We start from the raw sequence: 15,666 nt of genomic DNA, 5'->3' as shown, positions 1-15,666 counted from the left end.
ATGTAACAAGTTTGGAAGGTACAGAGACTGGTACTGGTGACAATAAACAGCCCTGGGTAATTTCTACTGGAAATCATTAAGGCAATTAAAATAGCAGATGTGTAACTAATTTAGATATGGCACTTTTCTGGTTTGAATTGTACCTTTCTGAGTCTAGAAAATCAAACTGAGAGCAGCCCTGCAGAGAAGGGCTTGGGGTAATGAGAAGCTCAATGTAAGCTGGCAATGTGCACTTGCAGCCCAGAGCCTGCTAATCCCCAGGGCAGCAGGTGGAGGGAGGGGATTCTGCCCCTCTGCTGAGACCCTGCCTGCAGTGCTAGGGCCAGCTCTGGAGCCTTCAGCGCAGCAGAGGTATGGACCTATTGGAGCAGGACCAGAGGAGGCCACAGCAATGATGGGGGGGCTGGAAGCCCTCTGCTGTGATGTCAGGCTGAGAGAGTTGAGGTTGTTCAGCCTGGAGAAGAGAAGGCTCCAGGGAGACCTTCTGGTGGCCTTTCAGGACTTAAAGGGGCTGATGAGAAAGCTGGGGACAGACTTTTGAGCAGAGTTGGGGACAGACTTTTGAGCAGAGCCTGTGTGACAGGACAAGGGGTGATGGTTTGAACTCAAAGGAGATTTAGACTGGTGAGAAGGAAGAAATTCTTCACTGTGGAAGAGGTGAACCACTGGCCCAGGCTGCCCAGAGAGGTGGTAGATGGTGGTAGATCCCTGGCAATATTCCAGGTCGGGTTGTGTGGGGCTCTGAGCAACCTGCTCTAGCTGCAGATGTCTCTGCTGACTACAGAGGCATCGGACTAGATGACCTTTAAAGGCTGCTTCCAACCCAAGTGGTTCTATGATTGTATGGTATGACAGACATGGGAATTTGACGCTGCCATACAGAGACACAACCTGCTTGAAAGTGTTTGTGAAGTGTTTTGTAGGAGACTGAAAAATTTACAACATGAGTCAGGAGAGTTGTCTTCTTTTGGGGCTCTCCATCCTCATTACCTTGTTTTGGTGATGTCTTTTATGTAAGAGAAGCTAACAAATATAAATGAAGAAGGCTGTGCTGGTTGTGATTTGACACAGTCACTGTCCCATAAATCTATTCTTGCACTGCTTACAAAAAGGTTTGTAGAGCAACCTATTTTTTGCCTGGTAAATCATGCTCAGGAGCTGCTGCCAGAAAGGCAGCTTCAAGCCTGTGTTCAGTTAACATGAATCATAAAGTGGTTTTGTGATCCATAGTGGACTTGAGATTCCCTTTAAGCCACTGTGCTACTCCATGGAGCATATAATGCTGACTATACCCTTAGTAATCTGCATGTTGGGCCCCAGAGTTGTTAAATGGCTCAATTCTGGTTGCAAACTGATCCAGAATTTTTTTGAATGAAGAATACAAATATTTTAAAGCCTTGACAATCCATAGGCACTGTGATTTCTGGGTTTTAATGGTTCTGGGATAGAGTTTTATGTGGGTAGTTGCCACTAAAAAGGTGTGGAAAACATATCTGGATATTCTTCTTTGAAAATAGTGTGTCCTAACTGTAAAGCAAGGGAGGAAAGACCCTGCCAGTTCCAACCCAGGCCTGTAAACTGTGTAGGTATGTGGTGGAGATTGTGTATCAGGACTGCAATGCAAAGGACAAGGCAAATGTTAACAAAGCCCTTATTCACAGAGCTCATAATCCCCCAGAAGGCCTTGTGTCTCATCTTTCTTCTTGGCACTCTGGGTAACTCTCCCATCTCCTCTGTCTGCTGAGGCTTCAAACATGTTTAGCTTTCCCTGTGGGCTTAGAGGTAGAGGCTGGATTGGATTTGGAGTGTGCTCTTGATCCTTTAAAAGCCATTAGCAAGCGTCCTTCTGGTGGGGAGGAGAAAACAAGGGCTGGATGGGGGGAGTTTAAAAGAACTTGAAAGAACTTTCTGTGAGTGGAGGAAATAGTTATCTTCCTTTGCTGTGTTAACTCAGGAACTGATTGGAGTTTCCTGAAGCAGTATCATCTGAAAATGATTCAAGAATGTGCTGTTTTCCGTGACTGGCAACTAACACATTTCAATACTTTCACAGAATTCCATTCTAGGGAGCACATCAAACTTACTGCTGCAGAGCCCTGCTCACCTACCACTGCCACAGCAGCAGCTGCTGAAGGTTGAAAACGTCCAGGCTAACAGTGTAAGGTCATCGCTTCACCTTCACCTCTCTTTGAACCTTCTTATAACTGCTAAGCAAAATAACGTTGTTCTTCTGGTGTAGTTGCACAGTTTAGTGTACCTGTAAAAAGATGAACCATATGTGCAAGTGCTAAGAAATAGCTACAGACAATTTGAATCATTCACACACTTTTCTGTTCTTCCTTACAGAAACCAGGTTTGCTGGGAGAACCTCCAACGATGCTGCTTCAGACAGTGCTGGGAATAGGGGTAATGCCAGCAGTGAGTTCAGGCATGGGAGCCCGTGGAGAAGCTCTTAAGTGTAAATGACCTTTTCTTTCATACCAAATCAGTAGAAATGCTCTGCCTGAAGTTGAGACTGAAATGCTCAGCTCCTTATTTCACCCCACTTCAGCTAAAGTCCCATCTTTGAACCTTATCACCACCCAGTGAGGCAGGCAGAGAGCTGGGCAATGACACATGGTATCTAGCTACATAGTGAGGCAAGGGAACAAGTTCTTTACCTAGGTAACCAACTATAACCTGATTTAAGCAGCAAACAAACTATCTTGCCTTGTTGCCTGGCTATTTGTCAGGGAGCAAAGAGTACACTGTGACACTGGTTGAATATTTGCAGGGTGTTAAATGTTCTGCTTGCTGAGTTACTGCCATTTTTAATACAGTTGAAATATGTAGGATGAGAAAAAATGGTCTCAAATTGCACCAGGGCAGGTTTAGGTTGGATGTTAGAAACTTATTCCCTGAAGGGTTTCTTACCACAGCTATTAAACCATGTCCCCCAGTGCCATGTCCACACTTTTCTTGAATACCTCCAGGGATGGTGACTCCACCACCTCTGTGGGCAGCCTGTTCCAATACCTGACCACTTTTGCAGGAAAGGAATTGTTCCTAATCTGTAACCTAAACCTCCCCTGGCACAATTTCAGGCCCTTTCCTCTAATTCTATCACCTGATTCTAGGGACAAGAGACTCCACCCCACTCCAACCTCCTTTCAAGGAATTGTAGAGCAATGAGGTCTCCCCTCAGTTTCTTCTTCTCCAGGTTAAACAACTGCAGTTCCCTCAGCTGCTCCTCACCAGCCCTGTTCTTCAGACTCTTCACCAGCTTTGCTGCCCTTCTCTGAACCCACTCCAGGACCTCAAAGTCCTTCTTGGAGTGAAGGGCCCAAAACTGAACCCAGGATTCAAGGTGTGGCCTCACCAGTGCCCAGTACATGGGCACAATCACTTCCATGCTCCTGCTGGTCACAGTCTTGCTGATCCAGGCCAGGATCCTGTTGGCCTTCTTGGCCACCTGAGCACACTGCACACTTCTTACCTCAGTGAATGTTTAAGAGTCAGGGCTTTCCTCTGTTATATTAGCTTTAAGTGGATTTGTTTGCTCCTGGGAGGGTAAAAGAATAAAAACTATCACCAGAATGCAGTGTTCGGGCGAGCTGCAAACCAGACCTCTCAATGTTTTTCTCATCACTTAGTAAAAGCCACAAACAAAACCTACCGATAAATCTTGTCTAACAGCAAAGTTTCTCCGTTTATGGTCGACTGCAGCATCTAATCTGCCTCCAATTCCAACAGCAGCAGCCGCAGCAGCAGGGATGGGCATGCTGCCATTCTTCCCCAGTCAGCACATTGTTGGACAAGCTCTGCCAGGGCAAAACAACGCTCCGGAGAAACAGGCGACTCCCGAAGCCGTGGTGCCGGCATCCCAGCCTTACCATCAGACCCTGACAAACCTTCCTGCAGGAGCTTTGCGGGCTGGCCAGGCCAAACAGAACCCACTGAAAAGCACTGAGATCAGTTTGGGGGTAAGGAACTTGGAGCGCAGATCTCCTCCTTGTTTTGCTCTTGTGCTTGGGTTGCGTCGGTATTTCAACGTGGAAGAGTTAACTGCTTCTTGTAGTTCTCCACTCTAGAATGTGCTAGATCACAGGCTCATCCATGAGACATTTTAAGGTCATTGCAGTTATGAATAATAGGGAGAGAACAATAATGCTCTTTGGTGGTCCAAATGAATTCACAACGGACTCTTTTTACTGTGCTGGAGGGGGTCTTTTCTTTTTCCCCATGTCTGTGCCTCTCATAGTATTTGATGATGAAATTATCTCCAGGGCAAAGACTGAAAACTGAACTTGTGGTGGAATTTTGTGCCTAATCAAGAGCAGTTCTGGTGGTATGTAAGGCCTTTGGGTTTCCTCTTGGTGTGTATATATATTTGTATTTAATTTTTCCATTCTTAATCCATACCCTCTTAGCCATAGCTGACATTTTCTTAGTCTCTTACCAGTTTTAACATTTATTCTTTTGAAGGCAGGGGATGGGAGGCTTGATGAGATGGGATTTAGATTGAACCAGAATGGTCATGAACAGATTTAATTTTCTTGTAATCTATGTAAATACTTTGACATTTACTTGGAAACCTGTTGTTAATTCAGCTCAGATCTGTGTTTTCATGGCATATATTCTGAGTCAATTGAAGTGATCCGATATCTCCAATATTGGTGGTTGCCTTTCTTAGCTTGGGTAGATTTAGTCCTACTTCAGGAGGTATGCTTTTCATTCTTTACATCAGTTTTTACTGTAAGGAAGTAGAGTTTGACCTGTATATAGACCCACGTGGATAAAATGCATAGGATGTATGGATATACATATGTAAAGCCAGTGTTTTATTTCAGCATTTCATTCAGTAAAAAGGAAATGCAATTAAACCATGAGCAGTCTGAAAAATCAATTATTTTCTATGAATCCTGTTTACCAGGAAGGGCTCTTTTTTGAAGCCCTGGTAGATTGTTTCTCTTCCTGCATCAAGAGAAGGGGAAGTGGCCTCAATTTCCGTAAAGAATGTGGACTCCACCACCTCCCTGATCAGCCTGCATCAGGCCTTGACAACCCTTGTGGGGAAGAAATTGTTCCTCTTGTCCAACCTAAACCTCATCTGGTGCAACTTGAGGCTGTTTCCTCTTGTCCTGTCACTTGTTCCTGTGGAGAAGAGACCAATCCCCACCTGGTTCAACCTCCTCTCAAGGAGTTGCAGAGAGCCAGAAGGTCTCCCCTCAGCCTCCTTTTCTCCAGGCTGAGCAACCCTAGTTCCCTCAGCTGCTCCTCACCAGATGTGTTCTCCAGACCCTTCATGAGCTTTGTTGCCCTTCTCTGGACCTGCTGCAGTATCTCAATGTCCTTTTTGGAGTGAGTGGCCTAAAACTAAAGGCAGTATTCAAGATGTGGATTCACCAGTGCCACATACAGGGGGACAATAATTTCTCAAAGCTGTGTTATAGTGGCAGATCTCAGACAGGGTCATATCTTCAGGGCTGATTTCTCCTTCATTTGCTTGTGACTCTGAGTGAGAAGAGTTCACTTAATGCTAACACCTTGCATCTGGGGTCATTCATGTGGTTATTGTTCATTTACTTGACTGTAAAAAGTTTTGTTTGTTTGATTTTTTTAAAATGTCCTTTAGTACCTTACAACCTGAAGAGAAAGGTTCATACAAACCCCTCTGGCCACCAGAACATAAAGGCATGGTGTCTGGATAGCTGTCCCAAATAGATCAGTTTTCCTGTGGCATTCCATAGGGCTCAGCTTTTTTCAGACTCCTGCAGGGACATTTACCCTGCTTTCTGGCAAAGAGTGTCCAAGTGCAGCGCACACTGACCTGTCCCCTTCTTTTACAGACTCCCTTGAAAAAGCAGACTTCACTGCTGGGAGAGCCACCAAAAGAAATACGTCTTAGCACCAACCCCTACTTGAATTTGGCAAGTGTGTTGCCTGGTTTGTGTCTTCCAGGTAAGCAAACTTACAGAATCATAGAATTGTTTTGGTTGCAAAAGAGCTCTAAGATCATCAAGTCCAACCATCAACCCAACATCACCATGGCCATTAAACCATGTCCCAGAGTGCCATGGCCGCACGTTTCTTGAACGCCTCCAGGGACGGTGGCTCCACTGCCTCCCTTGGGCAGCCTGTCCCAATGCCCCGTGGGTCAGGGTTCCTTGACCAGGGTGTGACAAGTGATGGTTGTGTTTGCCAGGGAATTCCAGTGACCACATTTATCTTTATATCTTAAGCTGCCTTAAGATTGTGATGTAATCTATCCTCAGAATCAACATTGTATCTGGGGAGAGGAAATCTTCAGAGTTAATCATAGAATTGTTTAGGCTGGAAGAGAACTTTAAAATCATTGAGTTCAACCATTAACTCATCAATCCATGGCTACCACTAAACCATGTCCCTCAGCAACACATCTACACAGCTGTGAAACCACTCCAGGGATGGGGACTCCACCACTGCCCTGGGCAGCCTCTTCCGGGGATTGACAATTCTTTCAGGGAAGAAATTGTTCTTCATGTCCAACCTAAACCTCCCCTGGTGCAACTTGAGGCCAGTTCCTCTTGTCGTGTCCCTTGTTCCTTGGGAGAAGAGACCAACCCCCACCTGGTTCCATCCTCCTTTCAGAAAGTTGCAGAGAGCCACAAGGTCTCCCCTAAGCCTCCTTTTTCTCCAGGCTGAACAACCCCAATTCCCTCAGCTGACCCTCACAAGCCTTGTGCTCTAGACCCTTCATCAGCTTCACTGCCCATTAGGCTGTGCTCAAGGTGTGGTCTCACCACCTCAGTAAATAATGGGGTCACTGACAGGGACAAACTTCTAGAAAGCCTTTCAGTTATTAGTAGCACAGGTTAATTTTGAGCACAGCCTAATGTCAAGTAGCAAATTTCTCTTGTAGTCCAAGGAGACTGCCAAAGAAGGTTGCCACTGAAGCTATGCAGTTAATGCCAGCCCTGTATTTGTTGTGTTCCAAGCAGCAATCGCCAGCAAAGCCTCCAGCCCACCGCAGCAGAGCGGCCTTTCGAACAACATTGTGGATGCTGCTGTGTCTCAGGGACCTACATCACAACATGGAGTGGAAAACTATTTTAATTACTCTCAACATCATGGGGAGTGCTCCCAGGTATGTTGTTTTGTAGCACTTTCTTCTGAAGCCTGGTTTGTTCAGAGCTCTGGTACCAGGATTTTTGGCAGATAGGAGCTCAGAGAGCCCTCCCTGGGCTGCTCGTTGGTTTTCTCTGTGTACTCTTAGTGCACTTATTGTAACACACAGAATGTTTTAGGTTGGAAGGCACCTTTAAAGGCCACCTAGTCCACCCCCCCCTACAGTCAGCAGGGACATTTGCAACTACAGCAGGTTGCTCAGAACCCTAGCCAGCCTGACCTGAAATGGTTCCAGGGATGTAGCTTCTATTACCTCTCTGGGCAACCTGGGCCAGTGTCTCACCACCTTCAGTGTATAACATTTCTTCCTTCTACCTAGGCTAAGTCTCCCCTGTTGTAGTTCAAACCATCACCTGTGGTCCTGTCAGAGCAGGCCCTGCTCAAAATATTGTCTCCATCCTTCCTATAAGACTTCTTTGAGGCGGGGTGGCCTGATGTAGTCTGATAGCTCTGCGTGGAGTTGAACTGCATTGCCCAACAACATGGACCACTCTTCAGCAGTTCCTAGGCTTTCCTATCAAACTCTATCCTTTTCTTCAGGCTGAACCTTGTAAGTTTTTTCCTGAGAGTTCCTCTCTTTCAGTGTACAGAATAGATTTAGCACAAAGTACATCTAATGCCAATCAAAAAAAAGCCTTCAGACATTCCCTGCTGCAGTGTTGCAACTGTGAAAAGATTGCTTCTTGAGAACCTGAACTCAGTGCAGCCAGCTGAAAAATTACTCTCTTACAACTTCTGACATGGCTTTTGTCTGTCTTCAAAACCATGAAGTTTTCCTCTTTCTCTTCACAAGAAGTTTTCAGCTTTTCCTGACCCTTGGCTAGATCCCAGAGAAGAGGGTGTTCTGTCTACCAGAAGTTCCTGTGTGGCTTGGGGAGTGTTTGCAGTCTGTGCCAGCTGGTTTCTCTGCATGCGATTCCTTCACCCATGCCTCCCTGGCTGATCAGAGCATGGGTTTTAAGGTGGAGGGCTGGAGAGTGTTGCAGTACTGAGAGCAAGCTTCACAGCCATCAGGGCACTCAGAAAGAACATTTCCCTGTGTTCATTGGCTGTCACTAGTCTGTGGAGAGATAGAATGGTTTAGGGATCAAATATGAAGACTGGATTGTAGTGCCCTCATGTTATCAGTATGAAAGTCCTGGGTCTGCACTGACACCCCCACCCTGGTTCTGCTGTAGGTCTCCTCCTGTCCTGTCCCCATCACCATTTCCTCCCCAGTGTTGCCTGCTCTCTCCTCCCACTGCAGGGAGACAGAAACTAATTGTGCTCTCCTCTCCTGGGTTGCTGGCATGGAAATCTGCGTTGCTCCAAGCCTCCTGAGATAGAGCAGGGCTGTTAGGAGAGTTAGTTGAGTCTGGAGGACAGACAGTGGGATGCATGGGTGGGCACAGGGATGGTTTTGTATTTAGGGAGGTCTTAGTTTGGCCAGGGAGGAGTGGAGGGGGTGGGTTTTCTGCATGATGGTTGCTGCAGGAGGGAGCTTTGCCAGGAACCAGACCCATCTCCTACTTGGGTCAGATCTGGTGAGAGCTGTGGGTTAGGGAAGCAAGAGTGATGTCTTGTGGATGTTGTGCTGTGTGGTTCATGTAAGCACTAAGGTAGTGTTGAATATTGTGTTTGAGCAGTGACTTTACATCCATTTTGATGTCTCCTGGAACTGGTTCCTAACCCCAGTTCTTTACAATACTTTCAAAAAAATAATAATCACTGGTGGTGTAGGATGAGAGAGTTTAATGTGTCTTTAATAACATGAAGGACTCAAATGGTGTCACTCAGGTGCAGAGGTGCCACATGTCACATTCATATAACCATAGAATTGTTTTGGTTGGAAGAGACCTCCAAGACCATCAAGTGCAAACATCACCCTAAGACCACCATGGCCATGAAACCATGTCCCAAAGTGCCATGGCCACACGTTTCTTGAACACCTCCAAGGATGGTGAATCTACCACCTCCCAAGCTACACTTGTATCCTTCCTTCCATTCCTCACATTCCACTGTGCTTGTGTCTGCAGCCAAGGCAGTGGTGCCTTGGGTGTCTTTTGAAGCACTTCATGTAGTTTTCAAGGTTTGGTTTGAGCTTTATCACTGGTGTCAAACATGTTTTGATGCTTCAGGGAGAGTTTTGTCTTTTAGTCCCTGTCAGGTCCTGCAAGGCCCTAAGAAATGTTGTCATTTAAAGCCATCATAGTAAGACAGCTAATGGGAAGAGGTTTTTTTCCCTCCTCTATAGGAGGCTGTTCAGCAGTGGTATCAGCATTATGCTCAGGCATATAACTCTACCCAGGCAAGAGTTGATGACTTTGAAAATGAAGCCTCTGAGGTGAGAAATCCTTTTATTCTCTTCCTGTCTCCATTGGCTGTTTCACCCATCAGCTGTGAAGGTGCTTTTGGACTCCAGACACCTGCTTTGTTTGTTGGGAGTGGCCGCTGCCATTTGTTCTGCAGAAATAAGGGGCTGGAGAGTGTGGGGGGAGTGGCACTGTATGGTCACCTTCTGCAGGGCAGTCCCTCCAGGACTCATACTCACGCTTTTGATTGTGTCTGGCATAAATATTCCTCCCTAAAATCCTGCAGTCAAAATACTCCTGCCAAGAAAGAGCACACCACAACCTTGTTTCCCATAGAATCAGAGAGTGGATTGGGTTGGAGGGGGCCTTAAAGATCATCTAATTCCAACCTCCCCAAAATGGGCAGGGACACCTCCCACTAGAGTAGGCTGCTCAAGGCTTCATCCAACCTGGCCTTGAACAGCTCCAGGGAGGGGACATCCACGACCTTCCCCTGGGCAACCTGTTCCAGTGTCTCACCAGGAAAGGATCACTCCATTCCACAGCCTGAGATTTCAGTGACCAGTGAGAAACACTGTAAGGAATTAAATCCAGTAAATATCCTTCAAATCCTCCATCTGACTCCAGAAATTGCTGCATGCCTGAGCTGCTGTGCACTGCATGCTCCTCCTAGCAACTGTGACTCAGAGATTTTCATTCCTGCTGAGTGCCCGTTGCTTTATCAACTGAAAAACTATTAATTATACCATTTCCTTTCAACTTCTGGTTGATGATGGATCCCCTTCTGCATCTAGGAGTCAACAGGTGGACCTTACCCAGACTACAGGACCTGCTTGCAGGTCATGCCAACACTTTACAGTGGAGCCCAGGGATCACACCAGCCAGGCAGCTTGCAGCTTCCTCCACAAAGCCCATTACAGAAGGTGAGAGGAGAGATCCAGCCTGATCCAGCGGCTAGTGGAAGCACTTCTTATTTGTCTTGTGCTGCCACCGAGTGGACTTCGGTCCCACAAGACAAAGCAGAGCTTTTCCACCACAGCTCCTCAGCATCCTGAGCTGCCCCTCAGGACCACTCACAGTTCTGGTGGATGTGATAAATAAAAGCAGTGGTTGAGCAAGGTGAGCCAGTGCCAGACCCCCTCAGAGCCCTGCAGCACCCTGGAGATCAATGCTCCTCAGTGCCCACAAACAACCAAAACCCCTAGGCAAAGAGAGGCTGGGTGTTTGTGAGCTAAACCTTGTGGAGAGATGGTGTTTGTGAGGGTGGATGTGCAAAATCCCCACGAAGGAGACACAGCAGGAAGTGAACAAAGGAGGGGGGGAATGCATCCTGCTCGTAGAGGTTTTGCAGTGAGTGCCACTGGGATAAGACCTCTGAAGTGGCGTTAGAAGTCAAGGCAGGGTCCAAGTTACCTACAGCCTCCACTTTGCAAGTAGCCTTAACTGGAAGAGAACCAGTTTAAAATCTGAAATTGTAAGAGACATCAGATAGAACTTACTACAGCCAGACTGATTGAGCAAAGCTTCCTTCATCTGCTGCACTGTGTAGACAGTTTTCATCAGCAAAAGAAGTGGGAGGGATGGGCAAATGCTGTGGGAGCCACCAGGACCAGCTCAAGTCTGACCTAGCAGGAGGCTAGTTTAATACAGACCAAGACAGGGAGGTTAAAAGCTTTGCTCAGTCTGAACAAAAGATGACTTCTCATTTTCCAAGTACCTCAGAAATCCTGAGAACCTCATGCTGTTGTGTTGTAAGTAAACCACATTGCTCCTGGTTAGACCGTAACAGCCAGATTGTTGAGCTTCTGACTTTGCAAGTCCAGCTCTAGCCATGAGAGAGATGATGATCTCCCCAACTGCTGCTAGAGGGATGCTGAGCTGGCTCTCCAGCCCAGCTTGTGGCCCTATGCATGATGTTCAGGAGGGTGAGAGCAGCCACAACTGAAATCAGCAGTGGCATCTGGGGGAACTTATGAGCTTCCTGCATGGCTCTCCTCCATCACGACTTTAAAGCCCTTTGCTGCATGGAGGCAAGCAGCAGGATTCAGCACATGATGTTCTGGCATCCAGACTTGGCATGACGTGCCTGGGTTTTGGAGGAGGTTTAGAAGGAGCCAGTGTGGTGGAGGACCTTTGGAGATCTAGTCCACCCTTGCTGCTAAAGCAGGGTCACCCAGAGGTGCCTAGGATTACAATGTCCAGGTGGGTTTGGAATCTCTCCAGAGGAGGAGAACACACAGCTGTAGCAATTCATTACTTCTGGATAGGAGACAAGGAACTGGCTTTGACATGTCTTAGGATAAAGCTGGCCAAGGCCATTGGCATGAGCTGTGAAGTCTCCAGCTGTGTGTGGCTGTGTCAGGTTCCTGACAGCTTGGATGTGACTGGAAATGAGTGACATTGTAACAGGAGAAGGAGATAGTCTGGGGTTTGATTTGAGCTTTAGTTATCTCCACCTCAAGAGGAAGGTTTGTGTGTGGAGCTGACATTGAACAGCTTGCTCAGAAGTTTGTCTTGATGCCAGATGCCATAAAAGGCAGAAAGAGAGTGGTTGGTCCCTTGGCATAGATCAAATAGAAGGAGTTTGCCTCCATAGGGAGGTCCTTTGCTCTTCCCTGGAAGGAGAAAGCTAAATCTTGGTGCAAAGGACACACAGACTCTGTACCACTTCAGTGTGTGCCTGTGTGGGTGCACTTGTTTTAACCCTATGACCTTTTTCTCCTGCTTCTGTGAGCTGCATTCCAGAGGTTCAGAAAGAGCAGGACTGGAGGTCTGTATGAAGCCCACAGTGGTGATGCTGCACTCTGCTGTGTGAGCCAGGACGTAGTGGAGGGTCACAGTACACATGTGACATCCCTGTGGCTGTCAGAAGTGGGGACAGGGAGGAACACTCTTTCCTCCAAGCAAGGGCCTGTTGCGGGTAACAAGTGCTGAAATGAAGTTGGACTTCACTGGGGGTAATGTGAGTTGTCAGTGCTCAACTTCTCTGCTACTGAGATCTTCTGGGATGAGTTGGGCTCAGGAACATTTGGTCAGCTCAGCTGTTCTGATTGAGTGAAGGAAATGATGTCCCTGTTTGTGAACATGTGAAGGTTTCTGAAGTACTCCAATGTGAACCCCCACCCCCAATCTTCTGATCTAGGACACTTGGTGTAGTTGAGCAGATCCAGGTGGTTGTTACAGGGCCGATGCTTCCATCTTATTACAAAGATAAATTAGTGGCACAATAGGGGAAAGGAAGAAGTGATCAAGAAACATTGATGAGGGTGATGGGCTCTTGTGCATGGATGGTGCTCTGATGGATCTCGGAGGAGCTGAACCTGAGCCTTGCATACCCCAAGGAGCCTTTGGGGGGGGTGCAGTTTTAGGTCACCTGTGCCCTCACCAGAAACCCTCCTCTCGCGCCCTCAGGACTTTGTGTGTTGCACTGAGGTTTTGCTTGAAGAACCATTGCTGCTTTCTCCTTCACCTTGGTACCACATCTGAACTCATGTCTGCAAGTGACAGATGGCCACCCCTAATCCACAGCACAGCCCCGCTTTGGCATGGCTGGAAACCAAGTCCTTCAACATCTGACTTGCCATGAAAACTGTGCCAGGACGCTTTTAACCCTTTCAGCTTGCCAAGAGAAAAGAAAGAGGATTAAAAGGTGGCCCATTGGTGCTTTACTTGACAGGATGAAGATGTCTGGAGCTGCTGTGGTGCTGCAGGGGAATAGCATGGCCATGACACTACTGCTTTTTAACTGTGGAGCAGGACCAGGGCAACTCTTTGCCTTCACAAAGCCCCATGTGCGGTGGGGCACCAATGCAGTCATGAGTGGGTTTTCTTTTTAGGGCCAGGGCATGGACACTGACTCATGAGCTGTGTATAGCTTGGACCTTGAGGCCAAAGGAGTCGGTCGGGCCTTTGGAGTTGGTCACTGGCTCCTGGGTCCAGCCTGGAGCTTTATTTATTGCTCTGGATCATGTGTCACTTGTTTCCTCCTTGTCCTCAGGTGGCTCCAGCACGGAGCGAGAAGCGGAGCTCCTCGTACCTCATTCCCTCCTCAGAAGCTGGCCCCATGGAGTACCTGGGCCAGCAGGCGGCGGGCTCAGCGGCGCGCTACGCCGAATCCTCGCTCAAGAAGAAGCGTGTTTATTGAGACCCTTGTGCCCACCCCTGCCTCTGCGGGGCGAAGGTGGGACCTCTCTTCTTGTACCTCTGCTATTTATTGCTGCCTTAACTTCAGACAAGTCCTTCTGCTTTCTGTGTGGGGTGTGAGTATCCCAAGAGGAAGAGACCCTCTGTAAGGGCCGTTTGCCAAGGAGCCGGTACGTATCGCCGTGAGGTTGGCCACGGCTCGGTAGTCTGGAGTTGCCTTCTGAAAGGCTGGGATGGTGTTACCTTGGTCACCTGCTTCTGGAAGTAGCAGTGGGCTGAGGCTGACAAAGGAACTGGGTGAGTTTTGGCAGCTTGCTGGCTGAAAGCAATAAAAACACTGAGGAGGGAACACTGAGCCATGCTCCAGTCCTCAGGCTGAGGGATTTCAAAGATGAAGTCTTGAGAGAAGTAAGGGTTGGGTTTTTTTTCCCTTTTCTTCCTTATTTTTTTAAATCAGAATGTGAGGTTGGGTTTTGGATTTTGCTTTTTTTGTTATTTTTTTTCCCAGGATTAAGAGTTCTGCATTTACAAGCCTTTATATTTTTAATAGTTCCTCTTAATCCTGGTAGGGAGACACATACCAAATGTATTACCAGAGTCTGGCTGGTATTTTCCATAAACAGATGTCAGAAGTAAGATTCTCACCTGTGTGCTGCCTCGCAGTATCCAGTTCCTTTTGGCTAGGTGACCTTGGACAATGAAATAACCTCTGTCTGCTTTTAGGCCAAGAATCCACAGCTTTGCCTTCTTGGAATTATTGATGTACAGTTTGTGAGTGCTTCTGGGTGTCAGGCAGGACTGCTGGCAATGCTTTCAGGATGGTGGAGTGCTGGTAAAGGTAACTGGAAGAAATCAACTGTGTGGTCTGCTTTTGCTGACTTCTGGATGGGGATGATTCAGAGTTAGAGATGAAGTTCTACTGCCATGCTCCTCGACCTCTTTAATTCTGCATTCCTGCTCTTCACTGTATTTTCTTTTCTCCAACCATCTTAACTTTTGAGATGTGCTGCACTCCAAAGCCTGTGCACGAAGAGCAGACTGGCCCTGGTTTTCACTCCTTTGCATTAAGTTCTCTCTAGAAGAAAAGAGGCACTCTCCCATCCCAGGTGTACAGGGTGGGCTCACACCCCCATGCAATGGAAACTGCAGCAGCCTGTGTGTGCGGCTGTAGCACAGCCAGCCAGTGCTGGTGCCGGAGGCTGGGCTGCCTCTGCCCATTACCAGCCTGGCTCCCCCCGGGCAGGTGACAGCACACAGACACCATTTCCCAGTTTGATCACTGTTTCTGTTTTCTTTTGTTTGTTTGTTTGTTTAAAAGACTCTGGATTATTTTTAGCATATTCATTAAGCTGCTCTGCCTGGAGCCTTTCTTCTCTGCTGTTAATCCTTGTAGCTGGAGCCTTAGACATCACTGCTTTTGAGATCAGTGGTTGTGACAGGTAAAGTATGAGCCAGTGCACTGTGTCAGACAGCCTGGATTTGCTGCCTTGGAATCCCAGCGTGGTGAGGGTTGGCAGGGACCTCTATAGAGATCATCCAGTCCAACCTCCCTGCTACAGCAGGGGCACCCACAGCAGCTTGCCCAGCATCACAGTGGCCAGGTGGGTTTGGAATCTCTCCAGATTAGGAGACTCCACAACCACTCTTGGGCAGCCTGTTGCAAATTCATTTGGCCTGAACTCACTGAGCACTGAGGCCACAACCCAGGGCCTTTTTGCCTTGATCTTGCTGGAAAACCCTGAAGCCATTTTTTTTTAAATACTGAGGTTCTTCAACTCTGCCTTTCAAGCTTTGTGATGTGACCGTGATAGGCATTTTCAAAGCTTAAAGCCCTTCACAATCAGAATCCCTCCTCCCTCTGCCGCTGTGTGTGTGCTGCACACACAGGACAGCTTGAGGAGCTCTGGTGGGATTCCATGTGTGTGTATGGATTAAAAATTGATTTGTAATAGTTTTGTTCCTCCTGTTTGTATATGCAACTTTCTCAACTTGTTACGCTTTTCAATGAAAATAAATCATTGGTTCACATTGGAAGTGGATTTCTGTGGGAGGAAAACCACCTCTGGACTACCATGAAATCATTATT

The 15,666-nt window shown here is 47.4% G+C and overlaps 1 protein-coding gene across 2 annotated transcripts in view; it reads left to right on the top strand.

The window, feature by feature from the left end:
• RAVER2 (ribonucleoprotein, PTB binding 2) overlaps nt 1-15,660 on the top strand; it is a 44,133-nt gene extending 28,473 nt beyond the window's left edge. The window contains exons 7-12 of one of the 2 annotated variants that reach the window (XM_054165407.1): nt 2,054-2,158; nt 2,347-2,458; nt 3,736-3,962; nt 5,829-5,940; nt 6,960-7,105; nt 13,435-15,660. In XM_054165407.1, coding sequence (XP_054021382.1) covers nt 2,054-2,158; nt 2,347-2,458; nt 3,736-3,962; nt 5,829-5,940; nt 6,960-7,105; nt 13,435-13,581 — 849 coding nt within the window. In that variant the 3' untranslated portion in view covers nt 13,582-15,660. Of the gene's footprint in view, nt 1-2,053; nt 2,159-2,346; nt 2,459-3,732; nt 3,963-5,828; nt 5,941-6,959; nt 7,106-13,434 lie in introns of both variants that reach the window. The other variant, XM_054165406.1, reaches the window with a different exon arrangement.
• Nucleotides 15,661-15,666: the final 6 nt, after the last annotated feature.

The sequence above is a fragment of the Dryobates pubescens genome, chromosome 11, assembly GCF_014839835.1.
Source record: "Dryobates pubescens isolate bDryPub1 chromosome 11, bDryPub1.pri, whole genome shotgun sequence".
In the NCBI taxonomy this organism is placed as follows: domain Eukaryota; kingdom Metazoa; phylum Chordata; class Aves; order Piciformes; family Picidae; genus Dryobates; species Dryobates pubescens.
This window is presented reverse-complemented; position numbering and strand designations above follow the sequence as displayed.